This window comes from Anguilla anguilla, chromosome 9 (assembly GCF_013347855.1).
Source record: "Anguilla anguilla isolate fAngAng1 chromosome 9, fAngAng1.pri, whole genome shotgun sequence".
NCBI classification, from domain to species: domain Eukaryota; kingdom Metazoa; phylum Chordata; class Actinopteri; order Anguilliformes; family Anguillidae; genus Anguilla; species Anguilla anguilla.
Window position 1 is genome coordinate 51,668,482 of NC_049209.1, and position 16,787 is coordinate 51,685,268.

At 40.2% G+C, this 16,787-nt stretch overlaps 3 protein-coding genes across 4 annotated transcripts; all 3 read right to left on the minus strand.

Annotated features, from left to right (window-relative positions):
- Window positions 1-243: 243 nt before the first annotated feature.
- On the minus strand, window positions 244-2,686 carry LOC118235308 (olfactory receptor 1D2-like). 2 transcript variants are annotated; one of them, XM_035432515.1, is made up of 2 exons: window positions 2,264-2,686; window positions 244-1,487 (listed from the first exon to the last, which is right to left on the minus strand). In XM_035432515.1, the coding sequence occupies exons 1-2, from the start codon at window positions 2,282-2,284 to the stop codon at window positions 462-464; spliced, it is 1,047 nt and encodes a 348-aa protein (XP_035288406.1). In that variant the 5' UTR covers window positions 2,285-2,686; the 3' UTR covers window positions 244-461. The 2 variants fall into 2 exon arrangements, with proteins under 2 accessions (XP_035288406.1, XP_035288407.1); XM_035432516.1 differs by having other exon boundaries at window positions 2,242-2,686.
- A 1,845-nt stretch (window positions 2,687-4,531) lies between these two features.
- LOC118235310 (olfactory receptor 1D2-like) lies at window positions 4,532-7,017 on the minus strand. Its single transcript, XM_035432519.1, has 2 exons — window positions 6,582-7,017; window positions 4,532-5,707 (listed from the first exon to the last, which is right to left on the minus strand). The coding sequence occupies exons 1-2, from the start codon at window positions 6,600-6,602 to the stop codon at window positions 4,679-4,681; spliced, it is 1,050 nt and encodes a 349-aa protein (XP_035288410.1). The 5' UTR covers window positions 6,603-7,017; the 3' UTR covers window positions 4,532-4,678.
- Window positions 7,018-8,284: 1,267 nt separating this feature from the next.
- LOC118235311 (olfactory receptor 1D2-like) lies at window positions 8,285-10,771 on the minus strand. Its single transcript, XM_035432520.1, has 2 exons — window positions 10,295-10,771; window positions 8,285-9,448 (listed from the first exon to the last, which is right to left on the minus strand). The coding sequence occupies exons 1-2, from the start codon at window positions 10,313-10,315 to the stop codon at window positions 8,420-8,422; spliced, it is 1,050 nt and encodes a 349-aa protein (XP_035288411.1). The 5' UTR covers window positions 10,316-10,771; the 3' UTR covers window positions 8,285-8,419.
- Window positions 10,772-16,787: the final 6,016 nt, after the last annotated feature.

The window sequence follows — 16,787 nt, forward strand, 5'->3', positions numbered from 1 at the left end:
TGTCTGCCCCCCCCCCGATAAGCAAGCATTTTCACGCATACAAAAACACACACACTTATTGCAACAATAACACGTCAGTAGAAAGCCATTCTTTAAATGGTCTGCATTTATATAGCGCTTTTATCCAAAGCGCTTTACAATTGATGCCTCTCATTCGCCAGAGCAGTTAGAGGGTAGGGGTTAGGTGTCTTGCTCAAGGACACTTCGACATGCCCAGGGTGGGGTTTGAACCGGCAACCCTCCGACTGCCAGACAATCGGTCTTACCTCCTGAGCTATATCGTCCCCCTTTAAAATTAGACCCAGGAGATGTATATGTATTACCTTTATTTAGCCTGGTTGGTCAATTAAGAACAGGGTCTTGCTGATGGCACATTAGAGTATTACACGAGCACATCGCAAGACGATAAAAGAGAAAATGAAAATAATTAAGACAGTTCATAACGCAATATTCAAATGGAATTAATGGGGGTGTGCTATTGCTATTTTTACTTTCTGGAGCATAGCCAGTATTCTGTTCCTGATTTCTTTGGTTGCCAGGGAATACACAATGGGGTTCAGACAAGCCGGGAGGCATGAGGCAAACGACAAGTTTACCATTTTGACATTTGGATTGACGAGAAATAAGAAAAGTTCAGTGATGTACAGCGTTATGATCGGCACATAGAAAATCGCCACAAGGACCAGATGTTCAGTGCAAGTTGCAAGTGCCTTGTATTTACTCTCCACATTTTTCATTCTAAACACGGCTGCCAGAATACACACGTATGATATGAGGATGAAACTAAGGGGCGCAAACAAAATGATCATACTCAGAGAAGAGCCAGCGGCCCAATGCAGTGCGTTATCGTTGCATGACAGATTGGTCACGGCTGCGTACTCACAGAAAAAGTTGTACACAGTGAGGGAATCACAAAAAGACAGTTTCGCCAAGATCAAGATCATGAACACCGTGACGCTGACACAAAACGACCAAACAACCGCTAAAATACTGATCATGCTTGTGGGTGTGTTGATGGTACTGTGCCTCAGGGGGAAACATATCGCAATCAACCGGTCATAAGCCAGTACACCGAGGGAAAATGACTCTAGAGCTAAAGAACCGTAATAAAAAAACATCTGTATCAAACATGCGTCATAGGACATGAAGGTATCTTTTGTCACAAACATGTTGATCGTACTTGGAAGCAAGGATGTACTGGAAATCAAATCGACAACCCCTAAATTAGCCACCGCAATGTACTTTGGAGTGTGCAGGCGATGATCTGTCCATATAATGAAAATGATAAAGAAGTTGCACAAAACCGTTACGACATAAATGAAACCGAGGAAAATTAAATATAAATCACCGAACTTTAAATACGTAAAACCGATTACGTAAAATCCGGCTGGTCTAATGATGGAGTCGTTTGAGATCGAAGTGGCGAGAATTGCCATTGCACGTGCGCGGTTTTCAGTGCCTCCGCGTGACTGCTTTTCCTCTGGGCCCTGAGAGAGAAACAGATGAAAGGAAATTAAAGAACACATCCATCCGAGTGGCAATTCAGACTAATGTTCCAGACCCGTGACCTCTAATTTACATTACATTTCAACATTTAGCAGAAGCTGTTATCCGTTGTTACACTGTTTATATTTTTTCATTTGTATAGCAGTAGCTTATGTTTTCTTTAAAGCATTTCAAGATTAGTAGCCTAGCTTTTCAATGGTAGCCTACATGGCCCAGCTGGGAATCAAACCCACCGTAGTTCCCCAGTAATTATTTACACTGAGAACCAAGTTACCCATTGTCTGGACTCGCTGATTAGTTTAATTTGGACTGTAATATCGTCTACTTTCAGAGCATGGGAGGCTAATACCCCGTTGCAACCTTTCTGTGTCAGTCTATGGAATGTATTAACGCGTTCTATTAAATGAAACGAAGGAACGAGATTTCTGTACTCCATGCATCAGTGATATTTTGGAACAGGGCGCATGTTGATTTCCTATAGGGTAAAATCGGAATTCACACATGAAAATAAACATGATAAATATGCATATATACTTCGGCTCCAACGTCACGTCGTGACACACCACTTATTCCACATTACAATAATAGCTCCAGTTTAGGCGAAGAAGTCAGATGTGGTCTTACTGGCAAACTGTCCGTGTGAAATATTTCTTAGCCTAATTGAACGAGAAATACAGAATTTATGCAGTATTTACACCAATATATGTAGTTTTGATAACGAATGAACCACTTAACCACTTAAAAAAGAGATCCAAACCGTGCTGGTGATGACACGCATGCGTATTTGGGTACACCGTCTCTTCCGCTCCAGATATCGCTGTTGAATTGTTTCCAAACTGATGGCGCCTTCAGCAGCGCAGTTCCTTCAGTAGGCTGTATCCAGGCGTGATGCGATTAATTTCTTAACAAGAACACAAAGGAATCGAACACAATGCACATGCTGTCGTTCGTTTTTTGTATGTTTATTCCCCTCTAAAAAAAAATAGAATTAAATTTGGTTCCATGATAATGCGTGTACGTTTTCCAGATAACTGGTGAACAGCTAGCAATCCGGTGCGATTATATGCGCGTAGTAGAATTAGCGCAGCAGGAACACGCTACTCTCCGGTTCTCTCCAGCATAGGTCAGTGTCGACACCCGCAGGTCTAATGAGCTTCTCCACTCATACTGATGAATATATCTCCTGGTGTGTGTAATGTGTGTATTTGGGAATTCTTCTGGGACATCAATTAAAATCTGCAGTTGCCTTCCATTGCCTGCCGAATTTTGAATCCCTCAGGTATAGCCTTTGTTTGAGGCATTGATGAGGTCAATGTTAACACAGCATTCTGGCTTTTAACAGACCCTCTGCTCCAGACACGCTGACACACCTCATTTTTCCGCGCAGTGTGCTATTTATGGCGCAATTCATATTAGTTAACCGTGCCTTGTTCAATCTGGACAAAACGGTTGTGCCCCACCTGGGTATGAAGGTACGACTGTTGAGTTTCAAGCTCAGTTTCCTAATCATTGTGATGCGCTCACGTTCGGTCCCACAGTTATATATGAAGTCCTTGTTGACAAAATGCCTTCGAGCAGGGTCCATTCTCGCCCAGTCCCTGAAAAGGTTTCGGGCATAAAAAATGGGACAGACGAATATAGATCTAGCTTTTAGACCGAATCTCTCTGCGCCTAAGACCCAGATTGACAGTGCACTGAGGTGGGCTACTGCCCCATATGCACAGTAGGCCCTCAGAGTGAACATAAGGCTTCCAACCTGCACTTATGTGCACTATAATTTTTATAATAATTCACAATAAAATATTTCTACAAATTAGAAAATAAAAATAAAAATTATGAAAAAAATGAATCATGTAGAAAAATGTTAATTATTTATTGTACGATTTTTATTGGTTTTTATGTTTTTAAAACATTTCTATAACACATTTTGAAGTAATTTATGTATTCTTTATCAGTTAAAATGTATTTTGTAATTTAAAATGTTCTAATGCGAGATTTTATGATTTTTAATTATTATTTTAACTATGCATTAATATTTTTTTATAATATCTAATTGTAATTTAACTTGTGGTTGATTACTATTCTTGGTACATTTTAAATAGGGAAACTCACATTTGACACTTCCGCAACCCTTTATGATTCGCTACCAATCAATCATAATCAGTATTAACGATCTCTTTTACGAATTGACTTTTAACAGGGTCTAAATGTTAACTCTGGGAAGATATGCTAAAGTTGTGTTCCAAAAGCAGTTAAATCCAATGTAAAGTGTTTCTACAATTACATAATTGCAGGAAAATGTATAGGGTGTAAATTTATTTCATAATTTAAAGAATATTACACTTACAGTTATAACAAACACATTGTAAGTGTAAATATTTATTGCAGAAAGCTGTATGTAGCGTTTGTATTGCGGGTTGTAGTGCCCTTCCTGATTTAAGACGGGACCACTGTTCTTGACAGCCAGAAAGTGCAACCAGCGAATCATTTTGTATTTTTTATTTTTTGTTCATTTCAAAATTTACCAGGTCAGATTCAAATGTACTCCTACGTTTTTTATCTGTTTACCCCACTCTCTGTATTATACATGCATGCCCCTGCATACCCCCACACACAGACATACAAACTACTCTTTCACAACAACCGAAAAGCTACTCATAAAAGCCCCCCCCCCCCCCCCCCCCCCCCATTCACACACAAACCCTCACAAACACGCACACGCACAAAGCACCCTCTTGCGAGTAGAAGCATAGCCAATAATTTAGGCTAATTAGTTATGTATTTGTTTATTTATTTTATAGGGGGAGGGGATGGTATGGAGGACTAATTGTGCTAAAATAAAATAAAAAAAATAATGTGGAATTATATAAATAAATAATTTAATTTGTCAACAATCAAATAAATTAATCTTTTTTTTCTTGAAATAATTAAATAATTCGCAGCTCATTATTATTCTTTTCACAATCAAGTTATCATATTTTATTTCATGTTAACATGTTTTATTTCCAAATTGGTTTTTCCTTTTTGTTTTCCCATAATGACACTTTTCCGAATGACTACTTTCCGAATGGCGTTTTTATTTCCGAACGCCGTTTTTCATCTACTTTGCGTTTGACGTCATATAGACATGCGCAATTGTGGCCAAACAGCAAGGACTAAACATAAATGGAAGCTACGACTGCCCTGCCCACGCAGCTACTTTGACTTTCTGGAGCATGGCCAGTATTCTGTTCCTGATTTCTTTGGTTGCCAGGGAATACACAATGGGGTTCAGACAAGCCGGGAGGCATGAGGCAAACGACAAGTTTACCATTTTGACGTTTGGATCGACGAGAAATAAGAAAAGTTCAGTGATGTACAGCGTTATGATCGGCACATAGAAAATCGCCACAAGGACAAGATGTTCAGTGCAAGTTGCAAGTGCCTTGTATTTACTCTCCACATTTTTCATTCTAAACACGGCTGCCAGAATACACACGTATGATATGAGGATGAAACTAAGCGGCGCAAACAAAATGATCATACTCAGAGAAGAGCCAACGGCCCAATGCAGTGTGTTATCGTTGCATGACAGATTGGTCACGGCTGCGTACTCACAGAAAAAGTTGTACACAGTAAGGGAATCACAAAAAGACAGTTTCGCCAAGATCATGATCATGAACACCATGACGCTGACACAAAACGACCAAACAACCGCTAAAATACTGATCATGCTTGTGGGTGTGTTGATGGTACTATGCCTCAGGGGAAAACATATCGCAATTAACCTGTCATAAGCCAGTACACTGAGGGAAAATGACTCTAGTGCTAATGAAGAGTAATAAAAAAATATCTGTATCAAACATGCGTTGTGGGACATGAAGGTATCTTTCGTCACAAACGTGTTGATCGTATTAGGAATCAAGGATGTACTGGACATCAAATCGACTACCCCCAAATTAGCCACCGCAATGTACTTCGGTGTGTGCAGGCGATGATCTGTCCATATAATGAAAATGATAAAGAAGTTGCACAAAACCGTTACGACATAAATGAAACCGAGGAAAATTAAATATAAATCACCGAACTTTAAATACGTAAAACCGATAACATAAAATCCGGCTGGTCTAATGATGGAGTCGTTTGAGATCGAAGTGGCGAGAATTGCCATTGCACGTGCGCGGTGCTCAGTGCCTCCGCGTGACTGCTTTTCGTCTGGGCCCTGAGAGAGAAACAGATGAAAGGAAATTAAAGAACACATCCATCCGAGTGGCACTTCAGACTAATGTTCCAGACACGTTACCTCCCATTTACATTACATTTCATCATTTAGCAGACGCTCTCATCCGTTGTTTCACAGTTTACATTTTTTGTACAGTCCATTTATATAGCAGTAGCCTATGTTTACTTTAGAGCATTTCGAGATTAGTAGCTTTTAAATTGTAGCCTACGTAGTCTGGTAAATGGTAAAATGGACTGTATTTATATAGCGCTTTTATCCAATGCGCTATACAATTGATGCCTCGTATTCACCAGAGAGTTAGGGGTTAGGTGTCTTGCTCAGTGACACTTCGACACGCCCAGGGCGGGGATGAAAACGGCAACCCTCCGACTGCCAGAAAACCGCTCTTACCTCCTGAACTATGTCGCCCAATAGTCTGTAGCCCAGCCAGCAATCGAATCCACTTTTGAGTTATAGGCACAGTTCCCCAGCATTTATTTACGCAGATAACCAAATTACTCATTGTCTGGACTCGCTGATTAGTTTAATTTGGACTGTAATATCGCCTACTTTCAGAGTATGGGAGGCTAATACACGTTGCAGCTTTTCTGTGTCAGTCTCTGAAATGTGTAAACGCGTTCTATTAATTGAAACGATTAATAGCGCATGTTGATCGGCTCCAACGTCACGTCATGACACACCACTTATTCTATATCACGAATAATGCTCACGTTTAGGCGTAGAAGTCAGATGTGGTCTTACTGGCAAACTGTGAAATATTTCATAATTGAACGAGAAATACAGAATTTATACAGTATTTACACAAATATGTAGTTCTGATAACGAATTAACCACTTAAAAAAGAGATCCGAACCGTGCTGGTGATGACGCGCATGCGTATTTGGGTACACCGTCTCTCCCGCTGCAGATATCGCTGTTGAATTGTTTCCAAATTGATGGCGCCTTCAACAGCGCAGTTCCTTCAATAGGCTGTATCCAGGCGTGATGCAATGGAAACGAACACAATGCATAAGCTGTCGTTCGTTTTTTGTTTGTTTATTCCCCCCTCAATCAAAAAGCATTAAATTTGGTTTCTTGATAATGCTTGTACGTTTTCCAGATAACTTCCACTATTCATGAACAGCTAGCAAGCCGGTACGATTATATTCACGTAGTAGAATTAACGCAGCAGGAACACGCTACTTGCTGGTTCTCCCCAGCATAGGTCCGTGTCGTCACCCGCAGGTCTAATGAGCTTCTCCACTCATACTGATGAATATATCTCCTGGTGTGTGTAATGTGCGTACTTGGGAATTCTTCTGGGACATCCATTAAAATCTGCAGTTGCCTTCCATTGCCTGCCGAACTTAGAATCCCTCAGGTATAGCCTTTGTTTGAGGCATTGATGAGGTCAATGTTAACACAGCATTCTGGTTTTTAACAGACCCTCTGCTCCAGACACGCTGACACACCTCATTTTCCCTGCAATGTGCTATTTATGCCGCAATTCAGATTAGTTAACCGTGCCTTGTTCAATCTGGACACAACTGTTGTGCCCCACCTGGGTATGAAGGTACGACTGTTGAGTTTCAAGCTCCGTTTCCTAATCATTGTGATGCGCTCACGTTCGGTCCCACAGTTGTATATGAAGGCCTTGTTGACAAATTGCCTTCGAACAGGGTCCATTCTCGCCCAGTCCCTGAAATGGTTTCGGGTATAAAAAATAGGACGCACGAATATAGGTCTTGCTTCAAGCCAGAATCTCTTTGCGTCTAAGACTCTCTGGCTGTCCTGACGTGACCACTGTTCTTGACAGCCAGAGAGTGCAACCAGCGAATCAGTTTGTATTTTTTATTTTTTAACTATTTCAAAATTTACAGGTGAGATTAAAATGTACAGCTACCTTTTAATCTGTTTACCCCACCCTCTGTGTTACACGTGCATGCCCCTGCGCGCACACACACACACACACACACACACACTAAACAGACTAATTTGTTACAACAATAGAAAGGCTACTCATGAAAGCAACGCAGTAGCAGATAACTTTATGAAATACTTCATGACAGAATATCTCAAATATAATTTGTATCTCAACAAACATGGCACGCAAGTTATATTACAGTAGGCTAAATTAATATTGTATATTTAAAAGTACTGTAGGTACGTTTGTGTAATTTTTCATTTAGATTGCTCATGAAATGGCTTCCTCCTTATGGATTTTGCATGCAAGGGCAGCCCCCCTACCCCCCAACCCCCCATGCGCACACAAATCCTCACACACGCACACACACTAAGCCCCCTCTTGTGAGTAGAGGCATAGCCAATAATTTAGGCTAATTAGTTATTCATTTTTTAATTTATTTTTTAGGGGTAGGGGTGGTATGGAGGACTAAATGTGCTAAAATGAAATAAAAAAATAAATGTAGAATCATATAAATGAATAATTAAATTTGTCAACAATTAAAAAAATACTTCATTTTATCTTGAAATAATTAAACGATTCACAGCTCATTATTATTCTTTTCACGATAAAGTTATCATATTTTATTTCATAATAACATGTTTTATTTCCGTAATGACACTTTTCCGAATGACTACTTTCCGAATGGCGTTTTTATTTCCGAACGCCCTTTTCATCTACTTTGCGTTTGACGTCACATAGACATACGCATTTGTGGCTAAACAGCAAGGGCTAAACATTAATGGAAGCTACGCCTGCCCTGCCCACGCAGCTGCTTTGACTTTCTGGAGCACAGCCAGTATTCTGTTCCTGATTTCTTTGGTTGCCAGGGAATACACAATGGGGTTCAGACAGGGCGGGAGGCATGAGGCAAACGACAAGTTTACCATTTTGACATTTGGATCGACGAGGAATAAAAACAGTTCAATGACGGACAGCGTTATGATCGGCACATAGAAAATCGCCACAAGGACCAGATGTTCTGTGCAGGTTGCAAGTGCCTTGTATTTACTCTCCACACTTTTCATTCGAAACACGGCTGCCAGAATACACACGTATGATATGAGGATGAAACAAGGGGGTGCAAAAAAAACGATAATACTCAGAGAAGAGCCAGCGGTCCAATGGAGTGTGTAATCGTTGCATGACAGATTGGTCACGGCTGCGTACTCACAGAAAAAGTTGTACACAGTAAGGGAATCACAAAACGACAGTTTCGCCAAGATGATGATCATGAACACCATGATGCTGACACTAAACGACCAAACAATCGCTAAAATACTGATCATGCTTGTGGGTGTGTTGATGGTACTGTGCCTCAGGGGGAAACATATCGCAATTAACCTGTCATAAGCCAGTACACTGAGGGAAAATGACTCTAGTGCTAATGAAGAGTAATAAAAAAATATCTGTATCATACATGCGTTGTAGGACATGAAGGTATCTTTCGTCACAAACGCGATGATCGTATTAGGAATCAAGGATGTACTGCACATCAAATCGACAACCCCCAAATTAGCCACCGCAATGTACTTCGGTGTGTGCAGGCGATGATCTGTCCATATAATGAAAATGATAAAGAAGTTGCACAAAACCGTCACAACATAAATAAAACCGAGAAAAATTAAATGTAAATTACCGAACTTTAAGTACGTAAATCCGATAACGTAAAATCCGGCTGGTCTAATGATGGTGTCGTTTGTGATCGAAGTCGCGAGAATTGCCATTGCACGTGTGCGGTGTTCAGTGCCTCCGCGTGACTGCTTTTCCTCCTGGCCCTGAGTGAGAAACAGATGAATAGCAATCAATGATAAATGGTAAATGGTAAATGGACTGCATTTATATAGCGCTTTTATCCAAAGATGCCTCTCATTCGCCAGAGCAGTTAGGGGTTAGGTGTCTTGCTCAAGGACACTTCGACACGCCCAGGGCGGGGTTTGAACCGGCAACCCTCCGACTGCCAGACAATCGGTCTTACCTCCTGAGCCATGTCGCCCCTTCGGGATAACATCCAACCACGTTACATTTCAGACTAATGTTCCTGACACGTTAGCTCTAATTTAGGCTACGTTACATTTCAACATTTAAGATACGCTCTCATTCGTCGTTACACAGTTTATATTTTTTTCATACAGTTAATTTATATAGCAGTTACCTGTGTTTCCTTAGAGCATTCAAAGATCAGTACGTTTTCAACGATAGCCTACATAGTCAGTAGTCCAGCTGGGAATCAAACCCGAATTTGAGTTATAGACACAGTTCCCCAGCAATTATTTTCACTGAGAACCAAATTACCCATTGTCTGGACTAGCTGATTAGTTTAATTTGGACTGTAATATCGCCTACTTTCAGAGCATGGGAGGCTAACACACGTTGCAACTTTTCTGTGTTAGTCTATGAAATGTATAAACGCGTTCTATTAATTGAAACTAACGAACGAGATTTCTGTAATCGGTGCATCACTGATATTTTGGAACAAGGGGCATGTTGGGTAAAATCGGAATTCACAGTGTGAAATATTTTATAATTGAACGAGAAATAGAGAATTTATACCGTATTTACACCAATATATGCAGTTTTGATAACGAATGAACCACTTAACCACTTAAAAAAGAGATCCAAACCGTGCTGGTGATGACACGCATGCGTATTTGGGTACACCGTCTCTTCCGCTCCAGATATCGCTGTTGAATTGTTTCCAAACTGATGGCGCCGTTTCAGCAGCGCAGTTCCTTCAGTAGGCTGTATCCAGGCGTGATGCGATTAATTTCTTACCAAGAACACAAAGAAATCGAACACAATGCACATGCTGTCGTTCGTTTTTTGTATGTTTATTCTCCTCTCAATAAAAAAGAATTAAATTTGGTTCCATGATAATGCGTGTACGTTTTCCAGATAACTGGTGAACAGCTAGCAAGCCGGTGCGATTATATGCGCGTAGTAGAATTAGCGCAGCAGGAACACGCTACTCTCCGGTTCTCTCCAGCATAGGTCAGTGTCGACACCCGCAGGTCTAATGAGCTTCTCCACTCATACTGATGAATATATCTCCTGGTGTGTGTAATGTGTGTACTTGGGAATTCTTCTGGGACATCAATTAGAATCTGTAGTTGCCTTCCATTGCCTGCCGAATTTTGAATCCCTCAGGTATAGCCTTTGTTTGAGGCATTGATGAGGTCAATGTTAACACAGCATTCTGGCTTTTAACAGACCCTCTGCTCCAGACACGCTGACACACCTCATTTTTCCGCGCAGTGTGCTATTTATGGCGCAATTCATATTAGTTAACCGTGCCTTGTTCAATCTGGACAAAACGGTTGTGCCCCACCAGGGTATGAAGGTACGACTGTTGAGTTTCAAGCTCAGTTTCCTAATCATTGTGATGCGCTCACGTTCGGTCCCACAGTTACATATGAAGTCCTTGTTGACAATATGCCTTCGAGCAGGGTCCATTCTCGCCCAGTCCCTGAAATGGTTTCGGGCATAAAAAATAGTACGCACGAATATAGATCTAGCTTTTAGACCGAATCTCTCTGCGCCTAAGACCCAGATTGACAGTGCACTGAGTTGGGCTACTGCCCCCATATATACAGTAGGCCCTCAGAGTGAATATAAGGCTTTCACCCTGCACTCATATGCACTATATTTTTTAAAATGAGAACAAAATAATAAAATTACACAAATGCAAATATTTAGAAAAAATATTAAACAATAAATTAAAATCTAAATTACGACAAAATTAAACATTTAGAAAAAAATGTAAATTATATATTGTATACATTTTTGTTAGAAATGGTTTAGAAAATATATAAAAACCTATGACAATTTTCAAAGTCATTTATGTATTTATCTGTTTAAATATCGTTTTCATAATGAAAAATGTCCTAATGTGATAAATTATGATTTTAAATTATTTATTATTTTAATCATTAATTATTTTTTTATTTTTGAAAAAATAAAATATGATTTATATTTAATATAATATATATTATGAAAGATATATGAATTAAAACGAATTGAAAGACATCCTAAAATTTACAAAATTATGAAAAAGTAATAAAATGGAGAAACATGCACATGGTTAAAAATTTAAGTAAATAAGTGAACAAGTAGCCTAAATGAGTAAATAGCTAAATGGGTAAATAGATTAATAGATAAATGGGTGAATTAGTAAATAAGTATACATTACATTACATTACAGGCATTTGGCAGACGCTCTTATCCAGAGCGACGTACAACAAAGTGTATAACCATAACCAGGAACAAGTATGACGAAACCCCTAGAGAGAAGTACCGGTCCAAGTACAGGGAACAACCGCATAGTTCAACCTGGACCCTGGTGGTTAAACTGATTAACACTAACAACGAGAACGGCAACAACGCAATCTATGGAAAAATAAAAATAAATAAAAATACAAGTAGTCGTTAAGACTGGCGCATCAACTAAGTCACCTATTAAACAGCTGCCTAGTTACAACCCTAAGTTTAGTCATTTACAGGGGGGGAAGGGATGGGGAGAGGTGCAGCCTGAAGAGGTGGGTCTTCAGTCGTCGTTTGAAATGGGTCACAGTCTCAGCTGTTCTGACCTCCACAGGGAGGTCATTCCACCATCGTGGGGCCAGAACAGAGAGGAGACGTGTTCTGGAAGTGCAGGTGCGAAGAGGGGGAGGTGCTAGGCGTCCTGAGGTAGCAGAACGGAGGGATCTGGCTGGCATGTAGGGTTTGAATATCTTGTGAAGGTATGCTGGGGCTGATCCCTTGACTGCCTGGTATGCTAGAACCAATGTTTTGAATTTGATGCGAGCTATAACAGGCAGCCAGTGGAGGGTAGTGAGCAGGGGAGTTACGTGGGAGTGTCTGGGGAGGTTGAAGACCAGACGAGCCGCAGCATTCTGAATGAGCTGCAGGGGTCTGGTGGCAGATGCCGGTAGTCCAGCCAGAAGAGAGTTGCAGTAGTCCAGGCGGGATAGAACCATTGCTTGGACCAGGAGCTGGGTTGAGTAGGTGGTGAGAAAGGGGCGGATTCTGCGGATATTGTATAGGAAGTATAGAAATTGTAGAGCCAGTGTTCGCAGAAGTGGTCCTGAGGTGACCATGGTAACAAGGTGGGGCTGATGTGTTCTGCTGCCTGAACGGATCTTACCTGCTTGTGTAGACGTAGAAAATGTGCATTTCATGGTCATGGACAAGTGCAAAACGCATCTCTTACTGCTCCGTAACCGTTACGATAGGCTTCCATTCAGTTATAATCGGTGTTAAGGAGCCCTTTGAAAAAATTGACTTCTAACAGGATCTAAATTTGAAATCTGGGAAAGCATACCAAAGCTGTGTAGAAAAAGCAGTTAAATCCAATGTAAAGTGTTTCCACAAATACATAATAGCAGGCAAATGTATAATTTGTAAATGTATGTAATCATTAAAGAATATTACAATTACAATTATTACGTTAAAAAAAGTGTTGAATGTTTATTGCCGAAGGCTGTATGTGGGGTTTGTATTGCGGGTTCAATGTGTCCTTCCTGATTTTAGACGGAACCACTTGACGGCCAGAGAGTGCAACCAGCGAATCAGTTTGTATTTTTTATTTTTTATTTATTTTAAAATTTACCAGGTTAGATTCAACTACCTTTTTATCTGTTTACCCCACTATTACACATGCATTCCCCACCATACCCCCACACACACAAACTACTCTTTTACAACAGTAAAAAGGCAACACATAAAAGCAACGCTGTATATAACTTAATGAAATACTTCATGACACAATATCTGAACTATAACTTGCATCTCAACAGACATGGCACGCAAGTTATATTACAGTACATCAATATTATAGATTTGAAAGTACAGTAGTTACGTTTGTGTGATTTTTCTTTTAGTTTGCTCATTAATTTTTTTTCCTCCATCTTTTGGATTTTGCATGCAAGGGCAGGCTCTGTCTTCGTAATATAAAACTTTTATTTCCGAACGCCCTTTTTCATCTACTTTGCGTTTTACGTCATGTAGACATGCGCAATTGAATCCATACCGCAAGGACTGAAAATAAATGGAAGCTACGCCTGCCCTGCCCTCGCAGCTACTTTGACTTTCTGGAGCATAGCCAGTATTCTGTTCCTGATTTCTTTGGTTGCCAGGGAATACACGATGGGGTTCAGACAGGACGGGAGGCACGAGGCTAACGAATAGTTCACCATTTTGACATTAGGATCGACGAGGAATAAGAAAAGTTCAATTATGTACAGCGTTATGATCGGCACATAGAAAATCGCCACAAGGACCAGATGTTCAGTGCAAGTTGCAAGTGCCTTGTATTTACTCTCCACATTTTTCATTCGAAACACGGCTGCCAGAATACACGCGTATGATATCAGGGTGAAAGAAAGGGGCGCAAAAAAAATGATCATACTCAGAGAAGAGGCAGCGGTCATAAGCGCCGTGTTATCGTTGCATGACAGACTGGTCACGGCAGAGAACTCACAGAAAAAGTTGTACACAGTGAGCGAATCACAAAAAGACAGCGTCCAAAATGGGAAGACCATGGTCACAATAACGCTGACACAAAACGACCACATAATCGCTAAAATAATGATCATGCTTGTGGGTGTGTTGATGGTACTATGCCTCAGGGGGAAATTTATCGCAATTAAACGGTAATAAGCCAGTACACTGAGGGCAAATGACACTAGTGCTAAAGAAGTATCATAAAAAAACATCTGTATTAAACATGCATTGTAGGGCATGAAGGTGTCTTTCGTCACAAACGAGTTGATCGTACTAGGAATAAATGATGTACTGCACATCAAGTCGACAAACCCTAAATTAGCCACCGCGATGTACTTTGGAGTGTGCAGGCGATGATCTGTCCATATAATGGAAATGAGAAAGCAGTTGCAAAATACCGTTACAATATAAATGAAGCCGAGAAAACTTAAATATAAATCAGCAAATTTAAAATCCCTAAATCCGATAACGTAAAATCCGGCTGGTCTAATGATGGAGTCGTTTGTGATCGAAGTGGCGAGAATTGCCATTGCACGTGCGCGGTGTTCAGTGCCTCCACGTGACTGCTTTTCCTCTGGGCCCTGAGAGAGAAACAGATGAATGGCAATCAATGAACACGTCTAACCGAGTGGCAATTCAGACTAATGTTCCAGACACGTTACCTCCAATTTACATTACATTTCATCATTTAGCAGACGCTCTAATCCGTTATTACACAGTTTACATTTTCTCGTACAGTCCATTTATATAGCAGTTGCCTACGTTTCCTTTAGAGCATTTCGAGATGAGTACATTTTCAATGGTAGCCTACATTGTCAGTAGCCCAGCTGGAAAACGAATCCGCTTTTGAGTTATAGACACATTTCCCCAGCATTTATTTACGCAGAGAACCAAATTACTCATTTTCTGGACTCGCTGATTAATTTGGACTGTAATATCGCCTACTTTCAGAGCATTGGAGGCTAACACACGTTGCAACTTTTCTGTGTCAGTCTATGAAATGTATAAGCGCGTTCTATTAATTGAAACGAACGAACGAGATTTCTTTACTCCATGCAATATGGATTTTGGAACAGAGCGTATGTTGGTTTCTTCTTGGGTAAAATCGGAATTCACACATGAAAATAAACATGATTAATGTGCATATATACTTCGGCTCTAACGTCACGTCATGGCACACCACTTAATCCATATTACAATAATAGATCAAGTTTAGGGGAAGAAGTCAGCTGTGGTCTTACTGGCAAACTGTCAGTGTGAAATATTTTATAATTGAACGAGAAATACAGAATTTATACCGTATTTACACCAATACATGTAGTTTTGATAACGAATGAACCACTTAACCACTTAAAAAAGAGATTCAAACCGTGCTGATGATGACACGCATGCGTAATTCGGTACACCGTCTCTTCCGCTCCAGATATCGCTGTTGAATTGTTTCCAAACTGATGGCGCCGTTTCAGCAGCGCAGTTCCTTCAGTAGGCTGTATCCAGGCGTGATGCGATTAATTTCTTACCAAGAACACAAAGGAATCGAACACAATGCATATGCTGTCGTTCGTTTTTTGTATGTTTATTCCCCTCTCAAAAAAAATAGAATAAAATTTGGTTCCATGATAATGCGTGTACGTTTTCCAGATAACTGGTGAACAGCTAGCAAGCCGGTGCGATTATATGCGCGTAGTAGAATTAGCGCAGCAGGAACACGCTACTCCGGTTCTCTCCAGCATAGGTCAGTGTCGACACCCGCAGGTCTAATGGGCTTCTCCACTCATACTGATGAATATATCTCCTGGTGTGTGTAATGTGTGTACTTGGGAATTCTTCTGGGACATCAATTAGAATCTGCAGTTGTCTTCGGTAGCTTTCGTTATGATCATTGATGAGATCAGTTTACAGATTTAGGCATTTTACAGACCGTTTTCTCCAGACGCATATCTCATTATTCCGTGCAATGTATTTATGCAGCGACTAAGGTTAGTTAGCCATGCTTTGCTCATCATACGTACAACGGCAGTGCCCCGCCTGGGTTTAAGCGTGCTACTCTTGAATTACAAGCTCAGCTCCTTAATCATTATTATACGCTCACGTTCAGTCACGCAGTCACGAAGGCCCTGTTGACAATTTGAACTTTTTTCTGTTTTCTGTTTTTAGCTATTTAAACAGAAAATATTGTTACAATATTCTATGTGGAGAATGCTAATTGCAGTGTATGGGGTTCGAAATGTAAAGTAAAAAACATTATGGTTTTTCTTTGTTTTATTCACCTTCAGGTTTAGCTTAAATATGGCATTCCCTCAAAGAGTTATGCTAAATATGAGTCTGTTTTTTCAGACTTAACAGCTATGCTAAATAAACCTTTTAGTTCATATTTTCAGATTTAACGGACAAATCTCATAATATACAGAAAATAATACATTTTAAACGCAAAAAAAAAAAAACGCAAAGTACATTTGGCTCCCTTCATGTGGGTTTATGCAGGGTGTTTGCCATATTTCAGTTAAACAATTTATTGAAAGTCAACCATACAATGTTAATATAAGGTGTAAAGTGTCAATTTAACTGTAACTACAAACTCTCACTGAAAATGGAGTGGTATTATATTACATTATT

What these genes read in the sequence shown, in the direction of transcription:
- LOC118235308 (XM_035432515.1), bottom strand. Translation starts at nt 2,284, where the DNA reads ATGCGTGTCATCACCAGCACG. An exon ending in TGCGTGTCATCACCAGCACG is followed by an intron (nt 1,488 to 2,263) that starts GTTTGGATCTCT and finishes TTTCTCTCTCAG; the next exon opens with GGCCCAGAGGAAAAGCAGTC.
- LOC118235311 (XM_035432520.1), bottom strand. Translation starts at nt 10,315, where the DNA reads ATGCGTGTCATCACCAGCACG. An exon ending in TGCGTGTCATCACCAGCACG is followed by an intron (nt 9,449 to 10,294) that starts GTTTGGATCTCT and finishes TTTCTCACTCAG; the next exon opens with GGCCAGGAGGAAAAGCAGTC.
- LOC118235310 (XM_035432519.1), bottom strand. Translation starts at nt 6,602, where the DNA reads ATGCGCGTCATCACCAGCACG. An exon ending in TGCGCGTCATCACCAGCACG is followed by an intron (nt 5,708 to 6,581) that starts GTTCGGATCTCT and finishes TTTCTCTCTCAG; the next exon opens with GGCCCAGACGAAAAGCAGTC.